General features: G+C 43.0%; 1 protein-coding gene across 1 annotated transcript in view; it reads left to right on the forward strand.

Moving 5' to 3' along the window:
* LOC306789100 (receptor-type tyrosine-protein phosphatase mu) overlaps nucleotides 1-5,960 on the forward strand; it is a gene marked incomplete at its 5' end in the record, with an annotated part of 140,821 nt that extends 134,861 nt beyond the window's left edge. The window contains 5 exons of the mRNA XM_079284888.1: nucleotides 147-278; nucleotides 2,253-2,378; nucleotides 4,110-4,273; nucleotides 4,498-4,633; nucleotides 5,052-5,960. Coding sequence (XP_079141014.1) covers nucleotides 147-278; nucleotides 2,253-2,378; nucleotides 4,110-4,273; nucleotides 4,498-4,633; nucleotides 5,052-5,105 — 612 coding nt within the window. The 3' untranslated portion in view covers nucleotides 5,106-5,960. The remainder of the gene's footprint in view (nucleotides 1-146; nucleotides 279-2,252; nucleotides 2,379-4,109; nucleotides 4,274-4,497; nucleotides 4,634-5,051) is intronic.
* Nucleotides 5,961-14,381: the final 8,421 nt, after the last annotated feature.

Here is a 14,381-nt window from a genome sequence, read left to right on the forward strand (position 1 = left end):
TCATGTTTAATGGTTATTGGTTCATTCTTGGTAAATTGTCAGCTTACGTGCGACATAATATGCATGAGGTGTATGTAGCGACAGTGTTTCAAATCTTTCTTTTGCTTCTTTTTCCCCCCTCTTCTACTTTTCTTGCTCTCCTCCAGAGTTACAAGCAGCCCTCTGCATTCATAGTGACCCAGCACCCGTTACCAAACACAGTGAAGGACTTCTGGAGATTGGTTCTGGATTACCACTGCACATCCATAGTAATGCTCAACGATGTCGACCCGGCCCAGGTAAACCCGACCTGATATGCGTGCATAAACACACATGTGCAATACACAAAATAATCCCCGAGGGATATTGCAAGAAGCACGCTGACAAACAGATGAAGCGGTACCTTTCTGTATCTGATAAAGTCACACAACAGGACAGCGTGGGGACTGGATTCAGGGAGAGATTGCTTTTTTGTTGTTGTTTGTTTTTCTTTTAGTATGAACTCAGTGGAAACAAAAAATTAAAATGAATCTCTGCTGGCAAACCCATGCAATGTATATGTTTGAAATGAGGTGGATGCTGCGGAGTGGAAGAGGACTCGCCATGAAAGTGCGGGTAGATGGAGAGACAGGCCTGTGGAAGAGCCGATCCACATTCCTCAGCCCGAGGCTCTGTCATAACACCCGCGGATCAAAGCCTGACGCCAGGCTTGCTCTCCCCATCCAAATCCCCTTCCCTAGGTGACTGACTGGTTGACTGACTGGCTGGATAGGAAAGGCCTTTCATTCAATATTCTCACTGTAGCCAGCAAGCCAGCAGCACAGGTGGGAGGGGGGGGGGGGGGGGGGGGGGGTTAGGCGTAGATGGAGACGAGGGAGGTGGAGGTTTATTATCTTCTCCATCAGCATCTTTGTTTTTGCATCTGTTGACTTTGTCAAATGTTGACAGGCTCTTAAAGGAAGCTAGAAAGCGGTGCTCTTGCTGCCACACAGACTGTAAACATGTTTGTGCTTCTTTTTTTTGTCTGCGTTAGAAAAAGAAAGCGTATATTTGTGAGTCCATTTATATGCGCGGCCTGTTATTTGCATTCATCTCGGGTAGTCAGATTTTCTTTTCCCTCGTTTGTTCATCACTCTGCATGTAGGCTTGTCTGTCTGTGCAGAATCTGTCCATCTGTGCGTGTACACTTCCACTTGTCTGATTACGTGCTGTGAGGCCAGCGGTGTGCTCTGCAGGTGCATGTTCTTCACTGGGCTTTCTCTCCTGAGGAGCGTCAATAGAGGAGGTTTTTAAGCTCCCGTGATGCCGTCCCAGCCGTTTATTTCTTCTGCTGCTGCCAGAGCAGCCAATAACCCGATCAATCATTTTTATTAGTAGATCAACTGATTTACCAAACATATACTTGAAACCCTTAAAAGACAGTTGGAAAAAAAACACATCAGAGTTACCCGAAGCCCAAGGTGTCATCTACACATAAAGAATTGTGATTTCATTGAAGAAATGTAGCTGTAACATCTGAACGCAATTGTTTTATGACTGAGTGTGTGAACAATTGTTTGCAAACTGAGCAGTCTAACGAGCTAAAAGTAATGCACTGTAGTAATGGTTGAGATAGATGACTTTTATATCAATCAACCATCTTTTAATAAGTGTCTTCTTCTTTCGATTACCTATTTTCTGCACAGAGCAGATTCTCAGATTTTCTCTCAGCCTGAATTATTATTTTTTTGAATCGCTTTTAAGAAGATAAAGTGTGTGTGTGTGTGTGTGTGTTTCTGTGGAGATAAAAACATTAGTCAAGGTTTTCCAGGAATTTCTGTTTAATTTCTTGAGCAAATGGTAAGTTGATTCGGAGAATGCTTTCGCTACAACTCCTGTGTTTCGTCTTTGGCCTATCAGAAATCCGGACTTTAGTCTAAAGTCTCCTCTGTGAAGACGCAATTCATCATATTGTAAAAAGAAAGCACTTCACATTGAATTACTCACCTTCGCACTCTCTACATCTGGTTTCAGACAAGTTATTCATGTCCTTAAAACTTTTGTAATCTCACAGAAACCTCTTCAGCAATTATGTGTGAAGAGTTTAAATCAATGCCACCGGCTTCAGCTGGTGTAGTTTGGACTCCGAAACTAATGAATCATCTTCCATTTTATGTTTTCTTTGTTTTGTCTCTGTGTGTATGTGTGTATGTGTGTGTGTGTGTGTGTGTGTGTGCTGGTACACCCGCACTTTTCTGCGTGTGAATGCATGTGTACGTGCCTATTTTGTTTAGTTGTGCCCACAGTACTGGCCAGAAAACGGAGTCCACCGCCATGGACCCATCCAGGTGGAGTTCGTCTCTGCCGACTTGGAGGAGGACATCATCAGCAGAATATTCCGGATTTACAATGCAGCACGGGTACGGTGCCATGCGAGGGTCACGCTTCAGACTGAAAGTTTAGGGGAAAAGAACAGACACTGAATTTATCTGATCATGTAGTTGTGTTTTAGTTTCGTGTAACTTTTACAACTTGTTTGTCTTCTCCGTGGTTATCGTCGCAACAGCGAATTTATTCTGTGACTGCACACCTCACACGTCCCACTCATGCGCCGGCCTGTCCATTCAAGCTGTGCAGTGCCAGAGTCAGTCTGTTCTTTAACTATGCTGCTGCGCCAGTGATTGGACCGAGGTGTGATCGCCTCCAGTCACATGTCTCTTTAGACAGCTTGAGAAATTTTCACACGTAGATAAAAAAAAAAAAAAGGTAGAAGTTGAACTCCCTGACTGCTCCTTCAATAAACACCCTTTGGGTAGAACGTGGTCCTACCTGAAAAGGTCAGACCAGAGATTTCCTTTTCCACCACAATACAATGCAAAATACACCACCTTCCATTTCAGAGACCATCTCCTTGTCACTCTGGATTCCAAGGGTTCACAAGATGAATCTGAGGATTCACAAGAGGATTGATGCGCGAGGAGAGAATAAAAAATATATTTCTTCCACACCAAATTCTATTGATTTTTCAGATTTTTCTCAATTTTTTTAAATTTTGCTCACAACTCATCGGCCGATTGAACCCGTGACGAGGGGGCACATGTACAACTGCTTTGTTTTATAGGGACATGAGCCAGAAAGGTTGCGAACCAGTGCTTTACATCAGTGGTCCACAATCGTTTTCAGCTTGTGCCCCCCTAAAATAAGGCAGTGTCTATTTGTGACCTTTAATTCCAGGACACGTTTGGTAAGCAGCTCAGTCAACGACTGTTCTTCTTCTAGTTTTATTTGAAGGATTTCTATCCAGAATTTCACAAGAAAAATAAATCATCCTGTGACTTTGATAATTCACAGACCTTGCTGTGAACGTTTTCATTGTCAGTACTTTGTTATGAAGAAATAGTCCCTATGAAAGCTGTTGACAGCGTGTTGACCACCAAGAGCAACAAGCACGCTGATTATGGATTCAGACAAGTTGTTAAACACGCTTTTACATTTCATATTTCAAATATATGGGCACCACACACCAAATTCGGTTTTTATTGGAGTGGCACATTTCAGAGACGCATATCTCACAACTTTGGCAAATAAAATGCTCGGCTAGATGCCTCTAGTCTACGGGTAGCTCCGTCTATGTGTTTGATGGTGTGGGGGAAGTGACATTTTAACTTTGAGCAACCGTACATCGCTGCACAGTAAGGGTCCTGGCCTGCGCCGGCGTCACCTGCGTAAGCTCCTTACCCTTACAGGCTGCCCACATGTCAGCAATCACTCCTCACATGTGCGTGTTACAACACCGACTGATCGGCAGAGGCACCACCACCACCGTGTTAAGTGGAATACAATCTAATCACACATGATCTCTGACGAGTGTTATTGATCGATACGTCTGAGTGTGATTCAGAGTGTCTGTAGCTCTTAACTATCTGTCTCCAGCTGAGACTGTGCTCATCTATCAACCCATCTGTCCGCGCATTCATCTCTTCAGCGACTCCTCCTGCCCTGATCCATCTATTGTCCTACTTTTCCCCATCGTGGCTTAGCTTAGCTGCATCTTTACAGTCTGATTGCATCGTTGCACAGCAGCGATTACCCCCCCCCCCCCCCCCCCCCGTGTTTTAACCTGGGATAACCAGCGTGTCCTTCCCCTCCAGCCTCAGGACGGCTACCGGATGGTGCAACAGTTCCAGTTCCTGGGCTGGCCCATGTACAGAGACACGCCCATGTCCAAGCGCTCCTTCCTCAAGCTAATTCGACAGGTGGACAAGTGGCAGGAAGAGTACGACGGAGGCGAGGGACGCACTGTGGTCCACTGTCTGTAAGTTATCGCTACACTCAGTGCAGAGGGAAGTTCAGTCAGCACTGCCATTCAAAATGAAACATCTCCACCTACTGACTGAAGAGCTTCGCTGCATCAAAGCCCTGTGAAACTCCTCGTCCCTCAGTCAGCTTTATTGTCGATCCTTTCTGCTTTCTATATGAAGCGACACTTCAAATTATCTTTCATTTTTTAATGCTTGGCTTGTTTTTTTCTACATCTAGGAATGGAGGCGGCCGAAGTGGGACATTCTGTGCTATCAGCATTGTGTGTGAGATGCTTCAACACCAGCGCTCTGTGGATGTTTTCCACGCTGTCAAAACACTAAGGAACAACAAACCCAACATGGTGGACCTGCTGGTGAGGAGCATCGCAGCAGCACTTTTGTCAGACTTGTTTATTATAACCTCCCAAAGTACCTGATGGTATTCAAAGGGGATACTCCAGCAATTTATATTACTTCAATAAAGTTGGTGGGCTTATATGAGAAAAACTACCCTGGCAAATACTTATTTTAAGCTCACCGCCTCTAGTTTTTCATGCTTTTTTATTTCCAAGCCCGTCCGGTTTGCAGTAATATATTTGATCTTCATTTAAAAAATTTGGTGGATCACCCCTTTAAAAGTCACAAAAATAACTGCTTGTCAAAAAGTCAAATAGCTCCGGACCCTAACTGGGGCCCAGATGCTCTTTTTTCTTCTTCTCTGGGCTCTCTAGCAGGTTGATCTCACCATGTACGCCTCTCTAATGTTTTTGTTTGTTTCCTCCTGTCTCACAGGACCAGTACAAGTTTTGCTATGAAGTGGCACTGGAGTACTTGAACTCTGGGTGACTCGGAGCTACTGAACCCGCCAGAGACTTAAAGTTTGGGACATTGCAGAAGACTGCAGCTCACATGTGTGCATTGTGCTAAGTCCGTGTGTGTGGGTGTGTGTGTGTCTTACCGACTCGACGGGAGCGAGGTATGCACATATCTATACATGCAGCTCTTTTTTTGACCAGCTCTCTTCTTCTTCTAGATGGGGAAAGGTTAACAGAGTTGTACAGTGTTAAATATCGCCGCCTGTTTCTGTCAGTACCGGCTAAGGAAGCCAGCAGGAGCACACTGAGGATGTTTTTTGTCTCTCCTCTGCTGTGAGTCTCCTCCTCTCTGGATCCCTCTTTCTCTCTGCCTCTGTCTCTCTCAGCCGCCTGTAGTCCCGTGGTTGTTGCCTTGATCCTCATTGGACGATGAGCGTTAAATATTCTCCAGTTTTCCGTGGAATGCGATTACACTGTAAATAGCGCTAACGTGTTCATTTTATTCTCTCTTTTCATTCTCATTTTAGTTGTTTTTTGCTCATTATTAAAAGTCATTAAATGCAGGAGCTCAAAGCCTAAATGTTACTAAATGTCCTGTAAATTTCTGACTTCTAGATGATTGTTGCTTAATACTGTATGTTGGGGACAGCTGGCTCAGTCTACATCTGCTTACCTTATTTCCTGTACAGGGATCCAAAGCTTTATTTGCTCTTCCATTTGAATTCTTCTTGTGCATATTGTACATATTTCTGTAGATTATTTATTCACAGTCTGTACTTTTTTTGTGACTCGCAGTAAGTGACAATCATGTGTTCTCTAGGTTTGGTTGATTGACTGTATTGCGTGCTATTTTTTTTTTTTCCGTTGGTCACTTGTGTGACAGATCAATTCCACTGTAAAGAAAAAAAGATATTATATAAATGTATCTACAATATCAACATTGGATGATGTATTTCTGCCTTGTGAGTGGAGCTGGAACAGATGGCATTAGAGGGACATCTGTTGGAGAAATGAGGAACAACACAATCACAAAGTGCCACAGTATTGATCCGTTTTCAGGATTTTGCCTTTCGTAATAACGGTATGCGACGACATGAATGATGGCTTTCCCGCAATCTTGCAAATGGATACAGTTTTGTTTTGAAGTGTATTTGTTGAAATGATGAAATTGAGGTTCTCACAGGCCGAAGAGTCACAAAACCGGGACCCTGATTGGACAACAAAACCACCACAAAGAGGTAAACCGTCTGACTCGTTACATTGCAGTCCACATGCTGCAAATTTGACTGAACGGGCAGTAGTTAGCACACGTTCAGTGAGAGTAACAAATGTTGCATTGTGATAATGTTGAAGGGTATATGGTAAGAAAATATGTATTTTTATAGCTATTTGCAGTTCTGTTAACTTCTCAGATGTATAAAGAATATCTGCAATCCTTTAAAGGAACGGTGTTTAGGACTTAAGAGGCTCTATTAGCAGAAGTGGTAATATTTTTCATTCGTGTTTCAGCACCTGAAACTAAGAATTCTTGTGTTTTTGTTGGTTTAGAACGAGCCCTTCGTACTTTTCACAGAGTCCCCCATGTTGCACCGCCATGTTTCTAGAGCAGCCCAGAACAAACGAACCAGACACTGGCTCTCCACAGAGCTGTTCTTGGTTTTACGTCACCTGAAGGCCATCGTAGTTCTCCAACACTCTGGAGAGAAGGGTGAGCAGAGAGATATTCAGTTGTTTGCAATCAGCAACCTCACCAGATGCCACAAATGGTAATTATACTCACAAACAGACTGATAGCTACACCACGGACGCCCACCAGTTCTGTTCATATGTCTCAAAATCGATGGGTTCTTTAAATGGGTTTTTGGTGAGATGCCTTTAATAGGTTCGGTGGTGAACACAAGCTTAAGAGATTTTTAAGTTTTGTTCTGCAATATAAAATATGTAACTAAATACCCCTCTTGTTCATTTTGAAACTTTTACGCATCTTAAAAAATGCGGTCGCTAACAAGTGGCTACATGAGACTACAAAACATCTACCATTAAATGTAGAGGAAGGCGGACTGTTTCATTTGACGTGGATTCATTAATTTAACTTTTTTCTTTCTTTTCTTTTGTTAATTGGAGTTATATGTCAGTTACAACATGTACAGTGTGAGCATGTAGTGCATTCACACTGGAAAAGTGATATTCCACAAATATCTGTGCACATTTACTTGATTTTTGAGTGCACGTTTGACAAATGATTCTCCTACAATATACTGCATGAATGATATTTTATGAATATATTGTTGATTAATGGTTAGAAGGTTCTAGGAAGACCTCGGAAAACAAAAGAAAAATAATGAATCTTTGGAAACAAATTCTGTCTGTTTATGAACCTCCATTGGTGCAAGTGTTGGATCGGTTCCTGTAAAAATGGTTCAGTGCATCCAGCGTCTATACACCAACTGTAAAAACGTTGATGGAGGAAAAACAACCTTCTTTTTTAACCCTTGTGCCATCTGATTCATTTGGGTTTGTCGCCCTCTGGTGGTATCCCTGAGTACTTTCTCCTGTACCGCAACATTTAACATTATTCATTCAGTTGCACTGATACACGTGACCGTGTCCAAGACCGTGTTTTTAGTGGTAAGATGCTTGTAATATTAAGTACACATATTTTAATAGGACGTGACTTTCCCTGTTGGAAAGGTTGAGAAGTCTCCATCAAGGTCAAACTTAATTATATGAGACTGTTGGAGTTTTTCTGACATACAAAAACTTGAGAGGAAGGAAATCTCTAATCTCTTTATATTTCAAGAGTGAGCAAATTAACCTCAACTGTTTTATTCATATGTGCAGCGAACCAATCAGCACAGGTTATCCCCCATGTCAAATATGAATTTGCTTAGCACTGAAGGGTCTCTGCCGACAACTGGTAGTGTTGATCCTTCTCCGTGTATTGTGCCACTCTTGAGGAATAGTGAAGTAAGCTTTGAAATAAGGTTTGAATAAGATTGTTTTAATTGAGCCTATTATTGTGCAAACACCATGCATCCATACTGTTATTAGTCCAGGAATAAAGCCTTAGACTAGGATGGCTAATAAGCAACTCACAATGTTCGGTTCAAAGCATTCCAGTTCTTTAAAACATTGATATTTGGCTTGTGTTGGCACCCAATGCACTGGTTTGTCTATACAGGCTGCAGCAGCAGTGCCGAGAGGAATTTCTGAAAAGAGGAATCTTTGGCACATCCTCATGGAAGCCGAACGTCTCATCTTTTCCCCTCGCGGACTGTTCCAGTCGGTCAGAGCCACGGGCGCTGTGGCTCTAGGGATGGTTTCATATTTCATTGCAGCACTGCTGGTGAATTATTTCTCTGCTCACACAAGGAGACCGGGGAGCTGGTGAGGGAGATCGAGGAGAATGGGGGCTACTCCTGCTGCCGAGGCTTGATGTGAATTGAGCTACTGGGAGAGTCCACACCAGATGTTCCCTGAGCTAAAGTCCAGAAGCTCAAGCACATCTGGATACACAAAAAAAACACGCTTACTGAGCTGCACAATAGTTGATGTCAGATATTGTAAATTAAGTTTATTTCTCAGGTGATATTCTCAATAACTCTATAAACTATTTGCTGTATGCATGAATGGATTACATGGCAGGTCAGGGGACTCTGGCAGGTTACTGTACTGTAGTATTTAATATCTGCACTGTAAACCCCCCTGGGGGGCGTTTGAATTTCACTCGGCAGCCTACCATTAGGACCCAGGCAACAGGGGGCATACAACAGGGTGGGAGGTTCACCTTTCCTCCTGAACTCAGACAAACCTGAGAGAGCAACTGATCTACCTCGAGGCCAGCCTTTGTTTGGTAAGTTCTCTTTCCTTTTTTAAAAGCATGATTTTAAGAGTGAAATTGTAGAAAAAGCATTCTGTAAAGTGTTAACAGTACTTTTTGATCCATTTTAGATTTCCTCCCTGGCAACCATCGGAGGACATGACACAAAACGGCTTACATGGAACATCCTTGCCCGCATGTTCAACGGTGATGTTGGGAAGAGAATGAACTGGAAAGGGATTAATGGGAAAAGTCCTTCAGCCATACTCAAAACGACTTGAATGAAATGCAAGGAGACCGCAAAGAGATCCAAAACAACTATAAAGAACGCAAAATCACCACAAAGAGATCCAAAACAACTATAAAGAACGCAAAATCACCACAAAGAGATCCAAAACAACTATAAAGAACGCAAAATCACCACAAAGAGATCCAAAACAACTATAAAGAACGCAAAATCACCACAAAGAGATCCAAAACAACTATAAAGAACGCAAAATCACCACAAAGAGATTCAAAATAGCCAAAATAATTAGAAAATGTCTGAGAGACTAAATACAACCACAAAGAGACTCATAACTTTGTGTTTACTGGTGAGTTTACTTCACCCCAGACATCATATTGCAAGAATCAAGTTTCACATTTTCCAAAATGGTAGGCATTACATTTGGGGATGAATGTTTCATGAGTTGCAATTGAGCGGACCAAGGTGGCTGTATCAGATGCCTTTTGGCATCGCATGTCCAGTAGATGGCAGTGTAGTGCAGACCACGCTCACAGCGACACAATGTCAGCTAAAGGCAACAGCAGTGGTGGAGAGCTCTATTAAACACTCTGTTAGAGACTCAATTTGCCTTGAAGCTCATATTCAATTCGAGTAATTAGCACGTTATCCCCAAAAGTCAACATTTCATGAATCCTGTAAAGAAATCAGAAAAGAGTTGATGTATCAAATGTCCTGATGTTGATAAGAGCAAATGTTTCAGGTTTGTATTCGTGCAGTCAAGGTGCGTATTGTTACGCCCATCATTCAGCACATCTAGATGTGTGTCACAGACGGATACAGGATAACATTGTTTTGGTCTCCATCTTGAAGATGCATATTGAAGTCATGAACATCATATTATTTTCCCACACCCCAGTCTCCTCTGGGGAGAATGTGAACAATGTAATCAATCAACCAATAAATAATGAATGACTCCCCAATTGCCGATGAAAGATTGAGCGGTGTGTTTTCTCATCATCGAGATGCTCGCTGAATTGCAGGACGCAGCCTCCTCCAAAACAACCATCCAGCACTCACACATACATCGTTGCAGATTCGCAGACACGTGCACACACATGCAACAGCTGCAGAGCCACACACAGGTCAAATGGTAGCTGAAGCAACTGGAGGACAACAGCCTGTTTCATAGGACTGGATTATTCTCTCTCTCTCTCTCAGAGCCTGCCTTTATCTCTTTACCCCCCCCCCCCCCTTGCTTTTCGACCACAAAGACAATCACACAGCACATCGTCTTCACTTGCCCACATGTGGCTTTCCATTCTGTATATTTCAATTGACTACAACAGACTGGGCTTCATGTGGCTATATGATCAGAAAAATATATTAATACAAAAATAAAATTGAAGTCACCTCTCACATAATCTCAATTTGGCCAAATCTCAAAATATCTCTACTTTTGAACGGTTCAAAGATCAATCCTCCATCCTCGTTATTCTTTTGGAGAATGATGCAGCAGCTGTTTTGAGCTGACTTCCAATAATTCAGGGTGTTTGCTTTCAGTTCCAGCCCTGCCATCGAGCGTTTGCCAAGGGGGGAGCGAGCGATCAATCAATGGACCAGCTGACATACAAAAAAAAGCGGCCCTGTCTAGCTCCTACATCCGAGGCAAATCCATATCTCATATTTCCTCCGTTTCTATGCAGATGGAGGAGAGAGAGAGAGAGTAAGATGTCGCTGCTCCCCTGACATTGTTCCTACCCCCCCCCCCCCGACAGTTTGACGTGATTGCATTGTCATCCCTCTGAGTTTGCTGGTGCTGTCGTACTCTTGCTTAGGGGCTGCATGTGAAAAGGCTGGAGAAACAGTCCTCCCGGCCACAGATGTGGCATACATATTTCAGTGGTTTGAAGCTACATATTTTAGAAGTTGCAAGCTTAGTGTCAACCCACAAGTGGATAGCCTAGTTTGGTGTATGGCTGGATTATTGCATCACTTTCAGCCTTTTTTTTAAATGGGTCCAACAAGCAAAAATGTACGCACACCCACACACACACACAGATGCTGGTGTCAGAACATCTATGTCCATCATGTGAAAAATCCTCGAGATGCAAAATATTGTTGGGAATCTGCCCGAGGTCAAGTCCTCATCAAAGTCGATATAATTTCCTGCAACTCGGGCGCGGGGGGGGGCTGACAACTTGGCCCCCCCATGTTACCAGCCAACAGTCCCCCTCTCTACATATGATCAGTCTGTTGCCATAGCAGCCCCGTAGAGCTTTCCTGCCAGTCAGTCTCGTGGAGGAGATGAGTGAACCAGCGGTGCTGAGGCCTGCATATCTGTTGCCATGGCACCGTAATAGCGTTCCGGATAGATGTGGCATGGCGGGGAGTCAGTCCCTTTATCTTCCAACGCATTGTATTGAGCCGTGCTCGCTTGTGTTCGGCGGTGGCAACACGGCGAGCAGACAAAGGGAGCCAAAGGGGTAGAAGGTGGATGCCAAGATATGCGTATCTTTATTGAGATCTAGAGCGGTGCTGGGCTTAGCCGGGCTGCGTTGATCATCGGGGGCTAATTAGGTGGGACATGGAGACGTTGTATGTTGGGGGAGACATGCATGACAAGGCAACCTGGAGTGGACCCTCCAGCTGTCTCACTTTGTATTAGAATGAGTGGTTGTGTGCAGTCGTGCTACATTTGCAGTGATGATGTGTGAAAGCGACAAGGAAATCAGAGACCCAGGCCAGTTCACCCTTAAATAGAGATGTGACCAGTTTACATCGGAATTACCGTCCACTGCAGAAAGAAAGTGCTGTTTTTGGAAAGAATGTAGATGTTTCATTTTGTATTTGTCATTTTTCCCTCCTTTGAGCACCACAAAAGAGGTTCCAGTCCCGTCTGTCAATTGGGTTGGAGGCAAAAATACAAAAATCTTTAAAAAAAACTTCGACAAATAAAACCTAAACTACCCGCATGGCTATCATGTTTGTTCTTTTTTTTTTGCAATTTGCACATATTTATGTTTAAAACATGAAAATAAACTGGAGGATGAGCAACAACGTAAAATTACAGAGCTTTTCTCATGGTAGCCTCGAAGAGAAAATACTTTTAATTTGTGACATTCAAGGTACATTATGTAACCTGTTCACTTTGAGATGAAGGTTGTTGTGTTTTGCAAGTGCTTGTCTCATTGCTCTGAGAGTATATATATATATATATATATATGTATATATATATATATATATATATATATATATATCTAGCCAATCAGGATGACCCTATATGCAACCCTACGGAGACTGTTCTCGGCTGTGGATCTTCACTGCCAGAGCCTCATGTGTCGGGCTTTGCCTGTAGCGAGATGATGGCAGTGCTGGGATTACACCCATCGCTCCCACCATTTGGAAACCTCACTGTGAGGACAAAGAGGAGGTTGAGCATGACTCATGTTCGGCTCCTTGAATCGTTTCCCAGACCGACACTGCTGCTGCTGCCCTGCACTCTCTGAGGAGGAAGAAGACTCCATGTAGATTTGTAGAACTGGGCAGCATTGGACTTCTCTCACACCGCAGGAGTGTAACCTTTGTGTTTATTAAAGGGTGCCTCTCTCCCTTTGTTGCTCATGGCAAGAACGTCTCTGCGTTAAGGCTCCTATCTCTGGTTCTGCAGACTTAACATGGAGGGGAAGACCAATGCTCAGCAGTTGAGACCTGTTCCCCACAAACGTTAAGAAGATGGAAAATTCCTTGTGGCAACTTGCCAGTCAGATTTTCAAATTATACCCAAATTTGCAGAAAATCGGCTAAAGAAAACGCATAGTGATGTGTCTTTCCGTCCGCTAGTCGACTGATATACCAACACATTTGTCTGTTGATATTAATTGTGACACAAACTTAGAATAAACGAGGGAAAAGCACTCGGAGCTTGAGGCTGAGTCCATGTCGTCCACATGCACTGCACTTCACTTCGTGTTGCGGCTTGATGACACACAGCGTTATAACCGGGCTCTTCTACATGAGCAGAAAGTCAACTGGAGGCTGAATCAAATCAGTGTATTTCATTGCTGTGACTGTGTTTTTAACCCCATGAGTTAGACTGCTAATTAAATCCACGCTCTACTATATGATCACAGTGGTTTGTCAAAACAAGCAACTAATACGCCTGTAGTCATTTTTTCACCGGTGTTTCTGACTTTCAATTCGAATATGATGCTGGATTATCTCATGAATAATAATGCATTATATTAATTATTATATTTTATGAGTAAAATCTGAATCTGCAATGTTACCAGGGACATTTCTCTGTCAGTTAAATCTAGTACTACAATGTTTTTCTCTCAAGTAGAGCAGTACAGTTGAGTTGCCTATTTGTTTAAGTGCAATTTCTTTTTTTTCAAACACCAAATTTCAATTAGTTTCCATTTTAGATGGACAAATAATCTTCGAGGATTGCCCACAAATGAAGCTGTGTTTACCCACAGTCAACATCTGACATAGAAAGCAAAACCTTCCAGTCCCTCAAGAGAAGAGAACGGCCCAAGACCCTTGTTTCAGCCTCCGCACGTCTTTAGACCCCTGGAGGGATTCTTTCCATGGTGGAGAAAGCTGCTCTACGCTTTCCCCGCATTCCATCCGTTCTCAACCCTCGTGCGCATCCGTCCATCATTAGGACCGGCAGGGCTTCATTCTGCACATCCTACTACCAAACCTATGTGTGAGCAATCCATCTTATTATGTCAGGCTGTGCGGGGAGGTCCTTGGCCACTCTGTCTTGAAGCATGTCTTTGCAGATGTGAGGAAGCAACATCTGGTGTTACATTTGTCTGCCCTTCAGTGGGAATTGCCTTCAGGAACTCCTCCCTCTGAAAGGAGCTGTTTAAGCCCTTAGAGCAGGGGTCTCAAACTCATTTTCACTCCGGGCCACATCAGCGTCATGGTCGCCCACAGAGGGCCGGTTGTAAATGTAACTACTGTAAGAAATTTGAGTGTAGAACTGTGTGTTTAGAAGTTATAATAAAAGTGTTTAATGATTCATATTTAAGAATTCATAATTAGTCATAATCATAAGTGTTTTGGAAATGCATAATTAAGATAAGCATAAAGGTGTTTTAGGATTAGTAGCTAGAAGTAGAATTTGAGACATGAAGCTTTTGCCAAAAGGTGCAAAGTCTTATCTTTTATATAGAATGTTTATCATAGAAGGGTTAAGCCATAACAGACAGTCATTGAATGTATTAAGAACGAAGGGACAGAGAGTCTTTTAG

Source organism: Melanostigma gelatinosum, assembly GCF_949748355.1.
Source record: "Melanostigma gelatinosum genome assembly, chromosome: 15".
Lineage (NCBI taxonomy): Eukaryota > Metazoa > Chordata > Actinopteri > Perciformes > Zoarcidae > Melanostigma > Melanostigma gelatinosum.